This window comes from Physella acuta, unplaced genomic scaffold (genome assembly GCF_028476545.2).
Source record: "Physella acuta isolate Inbredline_101_S28 unplaced genomic scaffold, ASM2847654v3 ptg000756l, whole genome shotgun sequence".
Lineage (NCBI taxonomy): Eukaryota > Metazoa > Mollusca > Gastropoda > Physidae > Physella > Physella acuta.
In genome coordinates this window covers 288,097-302,661 of record NW_026732274.1, presented here as the reverse complement: position 1 = coordinate 302,661, position 14,565 = coordinate 288,097, and the positions used below count along the sequence as shown (strand labels likewise).

General features: G+C 33.9%; 2 protein-coding genes across 2 annotated transcripts; both read left to right on the top strand.

Moving 5' to 3' along the window:
* Positions 1-6,801: 6,801 nt before the first annotated feature.
* LOC131950346 (serine/threonine-protein phosphatase 6 regulatory ankyrin repeat subunit B-like) lies at positions 6,802-13,029 on the top strand. The gene is made up of 8 exons (XM_059312449.1): positions 6,802-9,432; positions 9,694-9,876; positions 10,354-10,669; positions 11,833-11,890; positions 12,116-12,155; positions 12,276-12,423; positions 12,726-12,847; positions 12,949-13,029. Exons 1-8 carry the CDS (start codon positions 6,802-6,804, stop codon positions 13,027-13,029), a joined length of 3,579 nt encoding a protein of 1,192 aa, XP_059168432.1.
* Positions 13,030-13,573: 544 nt separating this feature from the next.
* Positions 13,574-14,356, top strand: LOC131950361 (uncharacterized). The gene is made up of 3 exons (XM_059312463.1): positions 13,574-13,648; positions 13,731-13,836; positions 14,071-14,356. The coding sequence occupies exons 1-3, from the start codon at positions 13,610-13,612 to the stop codon at positions 14,298-14,300; spliced, it is 375 nt and encodes a 124-aa protein (XP_059168446.1). The 5' UTR covers positions 13,574-13,609; the 3' UTR covers positions 14,301-14,356.
* Positions 14,357-14,565: the final 209 nt, after the last annotated feature.

Below are 14,565 nucleotides of genomic sequence, written 5' to 3'. Positions count from 1 at the left end.
GTTTTAGGTGAACGATGTTTTTGTGTCGACGCTGAAGTGAATAATCGTCGACAGGTTAGGTAATAAAGTGTCTTTCATTGCCGATCTAGTGATCAAGATTTACCTAGTGGGATTAATTATTTTAAAGTGTAAAGAGAATATGGGCTCACAATATAAACCTAAAATTATCATACATGTGGCAATTATAGAGTAAGAAATTTAAAAAATAGACATATATGACAGACCCCGTGAACCAAATTTGTTGTCTTGGAAAATTGAATAATATGATACCCGGTGTATTAATTATGCGTTTTACTAGACCAACTATCGGTACTCGTCTCGCCGATTAAGTATTTCAATGTTTCTGTAAAAATCCCGTCTATCCAATAGTATTTTCTTGTTTTTAAACCATTTATTTTTATTTTTTGCAGAGGAAACTGTATAAATTTTATTGCTTACGTCTTAAGAAATCACATTTTATCTTACTATCAATGAAGCCCTTAGTATTATTTACTTTCCGTACCTTAAACTTTTTATTAACATTGTTTCAAAAAGGATTTTCTATTTGTATTATGCGACGTCATTATGTTTCTAGGGATAGTTTTTGTGTTACTTATATGGTTTCGAGATTTCTCTTAGAAAAATGACCGATATAATAGTGACTGCAGGCATCAAACTAATAAAATATCAATATCTTGATAAGTTGTATGAAATAGTGTTGTCTATTGCGTTAAATATTAAAATCAGTTTAGTTTTGTAATTAAATAAAAAGCAAATATGTTCATATGCAAAAACACAACCCCATTACACTTACACGCATTCATGCACAGCCGATCAAAAACAAAAAATATTGATTAAATAGCGAACTACCGTATATATATTAGTAATTAAATGTTGTTGTTGCATGTAATCGATAATCAAACAGTGTCTAAAATCTGTATGTCACCCTGCCAGACAGAGAGACAGAGAGACAGCGAGACAGAGAGACAGAGAGACAGAGAGACAGAGAGACAGAGATACAGAGAGACAGAGAGACAGAGAGACAGAGATACAGAGAGACAGAGAGACAGAGAGACAGAGAGACAGAGAGACAGTGAGACAGAGAGACAGAGAGACAGAGAGACAGAGAGACAGAAAGACAGAGAGACAGAGAGACAGAGAGACAGAGAGACAGAGAGACAGAGAGAGAGAGAAAGAGAGACAGAGAGACAGAGAGACAGAGAGACAGAGAGACAGAGAGACAGTGAGACAGAGAGACAGAGAGAAAGAGAGACAGAGAGACAGAGAGACAGAGAGACAGAGAGACAGAAAGACAGAGAGACAGAGAGACAGACAGAGAGACAGAGAGACAGAGAGACAGAGAGACAGAGAGACAGAGAGACAGAGAGACAGACAGCAGACAGACAGACAGACAGACAGACAGACAGACAGACAGACAGACAGACAGACATACAACAGACAGACAGACAGACAGACAGACAGACAGACAGACAGACAGACAGACAGACAGACAGACAGACAGACAGACAGACAGACAGACAGACAGACAGACAGACAGACAGACAGACAGACAGACAGACAGACAGACAGACAGACTTACTAAATGACTGACTGACTGACTGACTGGCTGACTGACTGACTGACAGACTGACTAACTGACTGACTGACTGACTGACTGACTGACTGGCTGACTGACTGACTGACTGTTTGACTGACTGACTGACTGACTGACTGTTTGACTGCCTGACTGGTTGACTGACTTACTGATTAACTAACTGTTTGACTGACTAACTGGCAGGCATGCCGGCAGACAGACAGACAGACAGAATGATTAATTCATATTACTTTTATAGTATAGGTACGTTTGTTAAAATACATTTTGAGTGCTACCACCTGAGCTTGTGTGGGCTATTTTTATAATTCCCTTTATGGTTTGTATTGATTATCGAATCTTAGTTCTAAACGAGTTGGTCGATTTTATTTTTATATTACGTTTACTTTGCAAAGAGCGAATGTTTAAGTCAACATTGAGGCGATTCACCATAAATCGTTAACAAATGACCATCTTTAAACCATTTTATATTGAATGATCTCTTTTTGTTTTGAAATAAACCGATTTTTTTTTTGCACGATTACAATACTTTCTCTATACTTTGTAATCGAGAAAGTAAAAAAAAAAAATGAGATTTGTGCACGTTTTACACCTCCCTAAGTCGAAAATAACATAGTTTTGCAATCTTGTCCGTATATCTGTGTGTATGTGTGTGTGTGTGTGTGACTCTGTATGACTGTAAACACGATGACTTGAGTACCGTTACAGCTAGGTTGATGAAATTTCATACATAAGTATTTTATCAAAATAGTAGATACGTATCAATTTTTGGCCGATTTCCGATAACCACAAGTGGAACTTTTTCTACTTTAAATTTTTCAAAAACCTATAACTTGAGTACTATGTCAGATAGATAAATGAAATTTCATAAATAAGCAAACGATGTAATTATCTGCCTTCTGTCGAAAGTTGAGTGTTTTACGTTGAACGAAAGTAGTAATTTTCGCTATTTCCGATTTCTCCAACAACGCATGTGAATTTATAAACTACTAATAAAATTCCGCATTCACTTAATGTGCATTTCTTTATTGCACGAGATTCTATTCTATTTTAAAAAGTTTAAGTAATTAAAAATGGATTAAAAATCATGTCTATATCCCGAGTTGCCATCCCCTGTTGTTTTATATAAGAATATTCGAGAAAGTTTAGGGAAGATCACTAGAATACTAGTACCTTAAATTCAACTGCGTTTTTTGAGAAATCGGAAAAGCGTTAAGTATTACTTTCGGTAAATGGGAATAATTCAACATTTGAAAAACAGCAAAAAATTAGATCTGTTAATGAAAATTGAAATTTCGTTTATCTCTCTGAAACAGTACTCAAATTTTTGGCTTTTGAAAAAACAAAAGTAGAAAAACTTTTACTTCCAGTTAACGCAAATCGCTGGAAAGTCGAAACATATTCACAAACTTTATGTAATACTTGTATATGAAATCTCAACAACCTAGTTGTACCGGTACTCTATTTATCGCGTTAACAGACACAAAGACATACATCAACAGAGGCACACACACACATACGCATACACTCACACACAGACATGCGGACAGAATTGCAAAAACTTTGTTTTTTCGACTCAGGGAGGTAAAAAAAACGTCGTGATCAATGAAGATATCGTTTTCGATTTTTTGCATTCTCTATACTCCGTTTAAGAGAAAATTTTAAAAAATCAGAACACACATACACAGATATTATTGTTTACTTTGCTATTCATAATTCGCAAGAGCTACGTTCCTGTTTTGAAGCTTAAAGCTCTTAATCCTTGAAGTTTTTTAAAAAAATCTTCATTGGAGAGTTTGAATATTTGTAAATGGTGTGTTGTCGAATATATTTAGTTCAGCCTACCGCCCGTTTAATAAAATCAATATATTGATTAGGTAAAAGCAGTATCACGTTTAAAATATTGAGTCACCATCCTTATAGATTTTTCAGAAAGGGGTATTATGATATTTAATAACATTTAATATATAATACTTAATTATTAAAAAACCTAAGTTTTTATTCCAATAATATATTACTGCATTTCTGAACTTAAAACGTTTACCACTTAAAACATAAAATCGGTGCTAGATACTTTAATATACAGCCAACTAAAATATAAAACATAACGGGTATTTTAAAATTTGTATCAATGGGAATACCCCAACCAAAGGCAGGTGACTTCAAGCACAAACATTATGTTATGTACCAATTGAAGGTGACAGGGCTTAATAGCTGCCCTTGACGCCATATTTGAAACCAGATTTTGTTTTCAAGTATATAGGGAATTGTTGAAATTAAACGATCTCTTAAAATTACACGAACACTAATAATTAAATATATTATGATTGATAAAGTAAATGTTTTATTTGAATACCCCATTCAACGAAGAATAAAGTATTAGGTAAGTAGTTTTTATTTAGGAAAATTTCGTTATATGCTTTAAGGCATGGTCTTGATAATGCCCAGTGATACATACACTGAAAGAAATATAGGCCTTCATACATACATCTCATCTATATATAAAAAGCAATGTATGTTTGTTTGTTTGTTTGTTTGTCTTTTATGCATTACTACACCTCTTATCACATCGCCGTGAAACTTTGGGAAGTTGTTGAGAATATTCCTGGGGAATTTTCTGCGGAAAAAAAATATTTCAAATTCGCAGGGGTGGAGCCCCGGTAGGGCGCGAATTGTTTTTTCTCTTTATACGGTATATAAAAATATATGTCGATTGAGGTTTCTCACCCTTCATCCAATCGCCATCAAAGTTTGGGGAGTTGACTACAACACTGCAGGGAAGGGTTCTACGAGATAATCATTTTTAATTTCGCAAGGGCGGTGCCATGGGAGGGTACGATTTTTCTCTATGTACGGTATATAAAAATAAAAGTCGATTTTGGTTTGACACCGTTCCACCGATAGGCATGAGACCTTGGGGAGTTGATTAGAATACTCTGGGGAAGCGTTGTGTAAAAAATAATAATAATTTTTAATTTCGCAAGGGCGGCGCCACGGGATGGTGCGATTTTTCTATATTTACGGTATATAAAAATAAAAGTCGATTTTCTTTTGACTCCGTTCAACCGATAGGCATGATACTTTGGGGAGTTGATTAGAATACTACCCGGAAGGGTACTGTAAAAAAAAATCATTTTTAATTTCTTAAGGGCGGCGCCACGGAAGGGTGCTATTTTTCTCAATGTACAGTATATAAAAATAAAAGTCGATTTTGGTTTAACACCATTCATCCGATAGCCATGAGACTTTGGAAAGTTGCTAAGAATATTTCTGGGGATGGTTCTGCGAAAAAAAATCAAATTCGTAGGGGTGGCGGTATATAAAAAAAAATAAGCCGGCAGTGGTGTGACATCGTTCATCCGATCGCCATCAAATTTTGGGAGTTGGTGGTGAGGTTCCTGTGAAAAAAATCTTTTTTTTTTTATTTCTCAAGGGCGGCGCCACGGGATAGTGCGATTTTTGTCAATATACGGTATATATATAAACCGATAGGCATGAGACTTTGGGGAGTTGATGAATACACCCGAGAAGGTTTTTGTGGTGTGGGGGGTAGGAGGAGGTGGGATTTGATTTTGCATGGGCGGCCCACCGGCAGGATGCCATTTGGCGCTTGGTCTTTCCGATGAGTGCTATGGCGACTATGTTCGGTCTAAACATTGAGATACACAATGAATAGGATGGGGCGTTAAAAATGCTCACTGAATTGAATCAGGCGTGGCCTCCGGCGCCCTGGTTGGGTGCGATTTGGCTGCTAACAAAAATTTCAGTTTCAGCCTCCAAAGGCTCACATAGGTCGCTGAGGGCCATGTAATACGTTTTATTTTAATAATCAGAAAAATTAACCAAGGTTAGATTATTAAATGGGATGTTTCTTTTTGTCCGTAAAAAAATCCAAACAGTTTCATAACTTTTCGAATGATGCAATTAGCATCTATTTTTAGACAATCCAATCAGAAATTCAGATCGAGCATCTAATAATAGACCATTAGTAAAACTAACATATTTCATCAGCCACACTGATGTTTAAAACACGTTAATAATTTTTTTACGTGTTAAAGAACAAATCCTGTTCATTTGTGTCACTTTAGCGAATGATGCAATCTGCATCTGTGTTAACAGGATGTTATTTGGCACGATAGCGCCTGTTAGTTGTGAGTAGCCAGGGGCCGTACGCAGTAGTGTAATCGGGTGGGGGGCGGGGGCTTCTGAGAGCGCCACTCTACGTCCCTGACACATAGGTGGTCACCGTAGTGTGTTCTACCTCGTTATTTTGATGAGTTATTAATGTACACTCAAGGTTTTCATGCTGTAGTGTAGGTAAACCTGTGTCCTGATATTTTTGATCCAAGCACAGGCATTATTTACATTTACATAACTCACTTTAAGAAAAACAAGGTCACGAGTCTAAGAATATAGGATTGGTAACGCATGGATGAAACTCGTATATATTTCGTCGGACTTTCTTCAATTCCCGCGGCAAAGCCTTAGAATCTTACACAAATTTTAAAATGAGAACACTATTCTAGTTTTTATATTATTATTGTTTTTATTTTATATTTATTAAATTATTTCGTTAAAGGTAATAAACGTACTCACCATTCCCATAAGTAAAGTGACTACTTAAGGTAATTATTTTACGATTCAAACCAATGTATTATAATACTCTTGCTATCAAGGTAAATTCTAACAAGTGATATAATAACGAGTTCTAAAAATTAAATCAAGAAGAGACTATATACGAAAGACTGCAACTAACCTTATGATTTTTATTTAGTAAGAAAAAAGAGTTTAAATAACATAATGCTCTTTTACCAGTCGGTTCATCTAACGGAAATTTGAATGGGAGTTAAACAATATAAGTCAATATCGATTTCGATATTATTTGCACAATTACAATAACCTCCAATACTCTGCTTTTAGGAATTAAAAAAAACCAAACTGTTTTAAAATCGAACATTGATATGCCCGTTGTTAAATTAGTTTAAAGCATTGGTTAGCTAAATATGTATTGCTAATCCTTTGTTTTGTCATCAATAAATTATTCCGATAGTAACTGATGTGTTGGCTTAGAGCCAGCAGTTATTACTTTGATTACATTGTGAATATTCAGGCTAGTTAGAATTATTTTTCATCAATTATTTACTGATTGAAACATAATTTATTTTAAAAGTTTTATAATTTAACTTTCAATTTAGGAAACTATTGCAAATATGGAGACATCTGACAAGAAAAATATAAATCGAATAAGAGCAGCTATAAAAACAAATTGTTTCTCTGATTTCATAAATGCACTTGGGAATATCAAAAATACTGACCTGCTACTTAAAAAAGGTAGCTTATTGGTATTAGCAGCAGGGTTAGAAAACGAGGCTTTTGTTAGAGCATTACTTAAGAAGGGATTCGATGTGAATAGTAGAAGCAAATATCAAAAGACAGCTTTAATGAAAGGTGCAGAACATAGACATCTGAACGTAATTAAATTACTGCTGGAATACAAGGCTGATGTGAATTTAATAGACAACTACAATTGTTCCGCCCTACATGAATCTGTAAGGAAGGGAAACGGTTGCATAGATAAATTTTTGGTGACACACAATGCTGATGTAAACTTGCATGTTGATATGGTAAAGTTGCTGGTAGACCATGATGCAGATGTTAATTACGGCTGGACATGCACACCTCTATATAAAGCCTGTGTGAACGAATGTTTAGAAATTGTTAATCTTTTGGTTGACGCTAAAGCTAATGTGAATATACAAGATAGTTATGGAGACACGCCGTTATATATATCTGTTATGAACGGAAATATTGACATTGTTAACTGTTTGTTAAAAGCTGGAGCAAACGTAAATTTAGAAAGTAACTACAGAGTTTCGCCACAATATTGTAGCATTAGCTTCAAAAACCGTAACATCGAGAAAAAACAAAGGAGATCCTCCCCTCTATTTCAAGCTTGTAACAAAGGATTTTTCGAAATTACAAAAGCCCTAATCGACGCTGGAGCCGATAAGAATTTTAAAAATGATAATGGAGAAACTGCGCTATGTAGGTCTATTATTAAAAGACAATTTCATATTGTAAAGGTTTTAATAGAGCAAGGCGCCGATGTCAACCATCACGTTGATAGAACTGCAGAAACCGCACTTTTATATTCAGCAAGGGGATGTCCCTCTGAAATTGTAAAACTATTATTTCAGAAAGGAGCTGATGTTAACTGGGTTAATACAGAAGGGAATAATGCGTTAATCTTAGCATTAAACGCTGAACACATAGAAACAGTTGACATTTTACTAGAAAATAATCGTCAAACACCAAATAATTTGGGCACATGTGTGTTGAATTTAGTATCAAGTGCAACTGTAACAAATAAATTAGGGCGGACAATTTTTATGTTAGCTGCTATGAAAGGTAATAATAAAATGTTAATTGACATAAAAGAATATAGTGATCCCTCTAAGTTCGACGTTTATGGAAACACAGCTTTTATGTTAGCGGCCATAAATGGCCACCTGGACATTGTAGATTTACTGTATGACGGTACTGTGGATGTTAACTTTAAAGGACAAAACGCTCTCATGTTAGCAGCTATTGGTGGACATGTTAAAGTGGTGAAGTCGCTGATTTTTAAAGGGTTTGATGTCAACAAAACAGATTACCATGGTAACACAGCTCTAATTCTGGCTGGTAAACTAGAGGTTGTTGAGGTTTTGTTAAAATATGAAGCAGATGTCAACGTGATAAACTGTGATGGAAGGAATGCACTGATGGAAATTCTAATATCAACATCTCTCTCTGATAAGAAAAAAGCGCCGATGAAATCATTGAAGAGTATTAAACTACTTCTTGCAAATAGTAATGATAGCATTAATTATATAGACAAAGAAGGGAATTCAGCTTTAATGTGGGTATTTAAAACAGACATATTTAAATCAAAAGCTTTAGTACAAGAGCTACTTCGTCACGGCGCTAAAGTCAACCATGTCAACAACAAGAAAACCTCGGTGCTCATGTTGCCAGTACAGAAGGGATTTATACCAGCAGGAATTTATAGGGACATTGACATGGGGGATAGTGAAGGGAAGACGGCGTTAATGTATGCTGTAGAAACAAGCTATAATTCACATATAGTGCTGCAATTGCTGGAACAACACAAGGCTGATGTAAATGTTGTTGATAATAAAGGGAAGACGGCGTTAGTGTATGCTGTAGTAGGAGAATGGCGTAATAAACATGTAGTGCGGCAATTGCTGGAACATCACAAGGTTGATGTAAACGTTGTTGATAATGAAGGGAAGACGGCGTTAATGTATGCTGTAGTAGAACAATGGCGTAATAAAGATATAGTGCGGCAATTGCTGGAACATCACAAGGTTGATGTAAACGTTGTTGATAATAAAGGGAAGACGGCGTTAATGTATGCTGTAGAAACATGGCATAATAAACATGTGCGGCTATTACTGGAACATCACATGACTGATGTTAACGTTGTTGATAATAAAGGGGAAACAGCGCTGATAAAAGCTGTTAAAGAAAATAGAGAAGATCATGTCAAGATCCTGTTAGAGCATAAAGCTGACATTTACATCCAAGACAAACAAGGTCGGACGGCGTTAATGTGGGCTGCTAAAGCAATATGTGATAGTCGTGATATTACCGAAATATTACTAGAGACTGAACCATCAGATCAAAACACACACCAGGTCAGTAGTCACAAGTCAGCTTTAGATCAAACAGACAATAAAGGAAGAACGGCTTTAATGTGGGCTACTAAATGTGGTGACTTAAAAGTCATGGAATATTTGTTAGGTAGCGGGGTTAGTGTTTCACAGATTGATGCTGCAGTAAAGAATATACTGATAACAACAATAACACGAAAAATATATTATAAATATTGTAACCTAACTGCATCTGGAATCAATCTTTGTATGAACTTTACATCAGACTTCCCCAAAATGAGCAAAAGCATTTTGTCTAAGGCAAAAAACGAAACATATTTTGATCTTGTCGATAAATATAGTAACACATTACTAATGTTGTATGCAAGACAAGAGCGATTTAGCAATTTCAGATACAATGAAAAAATCCTTCTTAAAATAAAACAGGATATAAACGCAGTAAACAAATACAACAAAACAGCTTTGATGATAGCTTTTGAAAACAGAAACTACACGTTTATAAAACAAGTCTGTGAACGTTATAAAGAAGATGATGTTGTGTGTCCTAAAGGTAGAACTCTACTCATGATGGCGGCACAAGCTGGTTTAGTTAACACGGTGAAATATTTGGTCAGTAAGGGGTCAAAGGTTAATCGGGTTGATAAGAAACAGAGAACAGCACTCATACACTGCGCACTTGATGCCCCTATCAAGAATACTTTTAGTATCGTCGAATTTTTATTGACTCACGGTACTAATGTTGACAGCTATGATTATAAACACGAAACTGTCCTCATAAAAATTTTAAAACGTAGAATCGATGAATACATTTTTCCTATCGTCAAGTATTTGCTCGACCATAATGCACAAACACAAGTCGTAGACAGAGATGGCAGGTCTCCGCTTATGGTAGCCATTATACAATTAGGTTTGATAAATACTGAAGCCCAATACTCTAATTCTAATTATAAACAAAAACAATTTAAACGGCTTAATAAAATAATACATCTCGTGATTGAGAAAACTGATGACGTCAACACTACAGATAACAAAGGCAACACAGCTCTAATGCTGGCTTCTAAATACGGGTTGAACTATGTGGTCCAGATTTTAATAAACAAGACAGACGACATCAATAGGGTCAACACAATAGGTCAAACATCTTATGACTTGGCATTAAAGAATGGACATTACAGTGTAGTGCAGACTTTGGTAGAAAACAAAGCAAAGGTTAATATTAACGATGTTTTAGAATTTGTGTCAGTTTTTTCTGGTTTACACAAGTTACATCAGAAGTCAAACTGTCCAGAGAACGGAACTCGTGACATAGAATTATGGACAGCGTTTCTCAATAAGTTGGATCAACAGTCAGCTTTAGCAACCAACAGAGGTGAAAAATCGACACGTCACATTTACACTTCTGGTGAGTAGTTTTATTTTCCGAATAAAATATAACATTTCTTCTTTGTTGTAGGTAATTAATTAAGTATTGCGTATTCATATGAAATGCCTGATATGATCAGTCTGCTTTTTCTTTTGGGCTATTGTCCCAAACTATCGCGCAACATCTACCTCGTGATTCGAACTCTGATTTTTATTGCAATACTCACAAACATTTTTAGCAACATAAGATGAAGTTTATATTAAATATTTAAAAAAGGATATCCTTCAAGTACAGAGAATAATAATTTTAAAACATTTTTTCCACATACAAATTAAAGGATGAATAACTTGCATTATTTTTGGACTTTAAATGAAATATTCATAAACCTAATTATACATATATACTCAGATTTTAAAAACATTCTACATACTACTAAACGCTTCCAAAAATGTTCGATTTTCTGTAAAAATGCAAGTTATTCCCATTGTAAATGAATAGTAATTTTAAGAGGTCTACAAAATGTTTGTGGGCGTTCACATCAAGGGAGGGTTTAGTCCAAAGTAGTAGCATATGTAAGGTAGGATGTGTATATGAGTGGGCTATATAATTTAAAGTTTCTGTAGACGTCAAAAATGGATGACCCTTTATCTCAAGTTTGTTTTCAACTTTACAAGTTCATTTTGCCCATTATTCTGTGAGGATTATTTGTATGTCATTGCAAACATTTTTCTACGTTATAAAATAATGACCAATAGTTATTAATTACGACACAACTAATACCTGCAAAATATTTAAATTAAACTTATCGCCTAATCTGTACAACGGCAAAAGCTACTTGACAAGTGCTAAGCATTTGAAAAGAAAAAAGATCTGAAAACTAACCTCAGAAACTTAACTCACACAAATTAACAGTTAACATATGCCAATAATTACATAACGGGTTTTGTTGTACTACATACACATCTGAAGAGGATAAAATGCTCTAAAACAGGACTAAGATATTGTGAATTACACGCTGATCATTATCCCCTTACCATTACACCCTTACCCACATAAGCTCATTTTAGTTCTAGCTATTATTCTTTATTCTGTGCTCGGCATAATACGAAATAATGTATTGTATTTTAGTTATACATAATATACTTTGAAAATTGTTTTAAAGGCAAAATGTTATAATATGTACATAATTTACGAACATACAGGTCTAAATGAATTTACTAGACACAAAAGTCAGGATGATATTCAAGAATGCAACTTAAGGTAAGATTAATGTATTTTTTGTCAAGAACATCCGTATTAAAAAAGATACATGTATATATTTAAACCAATTTTCTTATACTTTTCTAGTTAAAATTTTAAGTTTTGAATAATTAAGCTGAGCAGTTTTCTCAAATTAAAAAAAGAACATACGCTATTTAGACATAGTGCATTTTAAAAGAAATGTGAATATCTGATATTTAAAAAAAAAATTATTTAATATTACAGGATTATTAATTTTCAAGATTTGCTAAACAAGATTTACGAGGTACAAAATTTAAAAAAATGAAAATTCATAATCCATAATTTTAGTTTAAAAAGTACATAATCTAGACTAATCAGACATATAATTATGTACACATAAAAAAAGTATATACTTACTAATTAGCCAGGAGCTGGAATCATCCTTGATGTCCTAAATAGAACAAGAGAACACTTTAAGGACGGCTGTCTTTTTGTATCTCGTCTGATCAGGATGTTATTTTTGGATGTTGTAAGACATGGAAAGTTGGAGGATAAAATTTCGTTTTATGCAGGTTTGATTGCGACTTTGATTATTGGTCCTAGAATTGATTTATTATATTTTAAGCTATCATGGAATTGCATCAAACGACAATATGTTTACTAATATATGTTGTGAAGTAAGATAACAAAACATTTTAAAGTTTTACATTTCTAATTTCTAATTTGGCTTCTAATGATACTCGTTAAATAAAATTACCTTATTGAAGGTTTGTGTTTTAAAAAGTCCATATAATGAATTATCTTAGCTTAATTTTAATAAAAAATAAATGCAAATAAACAATTGTTATTTAATTGCTCGAATTTTATAATACAGATACTTGCATAGATATCTGCATTAAAGCCAAGACAATGGATGCCATATCAAGATGTTTTATTTTAATGACGATTTTACACATCGCAGAATTGTACATAAAATCAAGTCAGGCGTTTAGAGAGGTAGTTACATTTTGTATTTACTTTACAAAGCATGTGTTTTTTTTTACATACATAACAATACTGAACTTTAATAACTAATTGTCATATTGAATGTAAAACAGTGTGTTGCAAGAAAAGGAAATGTAAATTACATTATCCCTGCTATCAACGAGTTTCTAAACTACGAGGTACGACATGTTTAAATTATATACGTATATATATATATATATATATATATATATATATATATATATATATATATATATACAGAGAGAGGAGAGAGACTGCTCACCAAGGTAATCAGTGGATTGAAATATGTCTTCGTTTTAAAGGAATGTGTTATTGAACAAAGCGTCCACATTATATGATTACCTAATTACTATTTAATAGAAAACTGTTGATTGTACATATTATGTAACAATAGTTTTATTTATTTCGCTTGGCGGTTTTTAATACATTTTGATATGATTAGAGCATGGTGCGTTCAAACACTGCAATAAGCCATTATTTGATCTGTGTTTTAACTTTTATTCTTAACATTGTAAAGTTAGCAATACAATTCATTTACAAATAGTAGATTTGGAACTCTGTTTTTCCTTAATTCCCATTGTGTATACCTCTCAGGTTTTTTGCTATGTGGCACGTTATAATTATAATTTTACAACAATAGAAAATTAAAAAAAACAACGAACTGACTTTACACGTTAAGATTTTATTCTTTTACAGATTAATTTAAAAAATCACTTTGTAAAAATATGTTTGAGTATTTTTGCAAATATATCAATGCATTTGGACACTAATGACAGAGAAACCGTTTTACAGGTAGGTATTTTTTAAACGAATAATAAGAGAACAATATTTTAGGTCATTAAATAAGAAAATTAAGATTATTTTTTTTTTGCAGGCCATAGAATATTTTCCTCTAACTCACCACACTAATGATGGGATTTCAAGAAAGAAAATAAAACTGCTCGTGTCAGACGTTAAAGAAAGTGTCACATTTACTACAGGTAAAAAATCGTATAGTATTTTAAAATAATTTCTACGTTGTTCATTTAATGTAGGTGACCTAACGTAAGTCATCAAATCTCGCGTTTTCAAGTTTAATAAAATGTAATTGTATAATTTTTCAATTGTTTTATGTTTATTGTCAGTAGTTTTCTTTTCATTCATGTAGTAGACGTTATCCATATATTGTTGTTTCACTATAGTAACATTATCTATAAGATATATTTTATCCTCAGAAGAAATACAGTTCCTAATAAAGAAATTAAAAGAAGCTTGTGTTTATGATAGAGTTGAAAAGATTAAATCTTATCTGATGGACCTGACTTTATTTTGTGTGAATGACCACAATATTAGCCTGGTAAGTTGGACAAAAAAACTGTATACAGTAGCCAGGAGTTGCAGTCGATTGACTTATTTAATCATAAAACTGTTTGATTTCATGCAGTTGTTTGGTCAACTGTGTTAGTTAAGCCATTCATCAGTGCACGTATGCTTTGCCGTATGAAAGGCAAACAACATTTTCATTAGAAAAATATTGTATTACGAGAAAAATGGCCCGTTGAGGAAGGATACAACGGGCGCTAGGCTGATAGTGCTGTCTCTTTTCTCTAAACTAAAACCACCCCACCCCCCCACACACCCCCCACCCCCACCCCCCCCTCCACACACAACACCCCCCCCACCCCCCCCCCCCCACCCCCACCCCCCAAAAACATGTCTACCGTCCCATT

Excerpts from the sequence above, each read along its gene's own strand:
- LOC131950346 (XM_059312449.1), top strand. The coding sequence starts at position 6,802 with ATGGAGACATCTGACAAGAAAAATATAAATCGAATAAGAGCAGCTATA. Across the intron at positions 12,156-12,275 it reads TGCTAAACAAGATTTACGAG|CCAGGAGCTGGAATCATCCT; the intron begins GTACAAAATTTA and ends CTTACTAATTAG. Across the intron at positions 12,848-12,948 it reads CAAGTCAGGCGTTTAGAGAG|TGTGTTGCAAGAAAAGGAAA; the intron begins GTAGTTACATTT and ends AATGTAAAACAG.
- LOC131950361 (XM_059312463.1), top strand. The coding sequence starts at position 13,610 with ATGCATTTGGACACTAATGACAGAGAAACCGTTTTACAG. Across the intron at positions 13,649-13,730 it reads ACAGAGAAACCGTTTTACAG|GCCATAGAATATTTTCCTCT; the intron begins GTAGGTATTTTT and ends TTTTTTTTGCAG. Across the intron at positions 13,837-14,070 it reads AAGTGTCACATTTACTACAG|AAGAAATACAGTTCCTAATA; the intron begins GTAAAAAATCGT and ends TTTTATCCTCAG.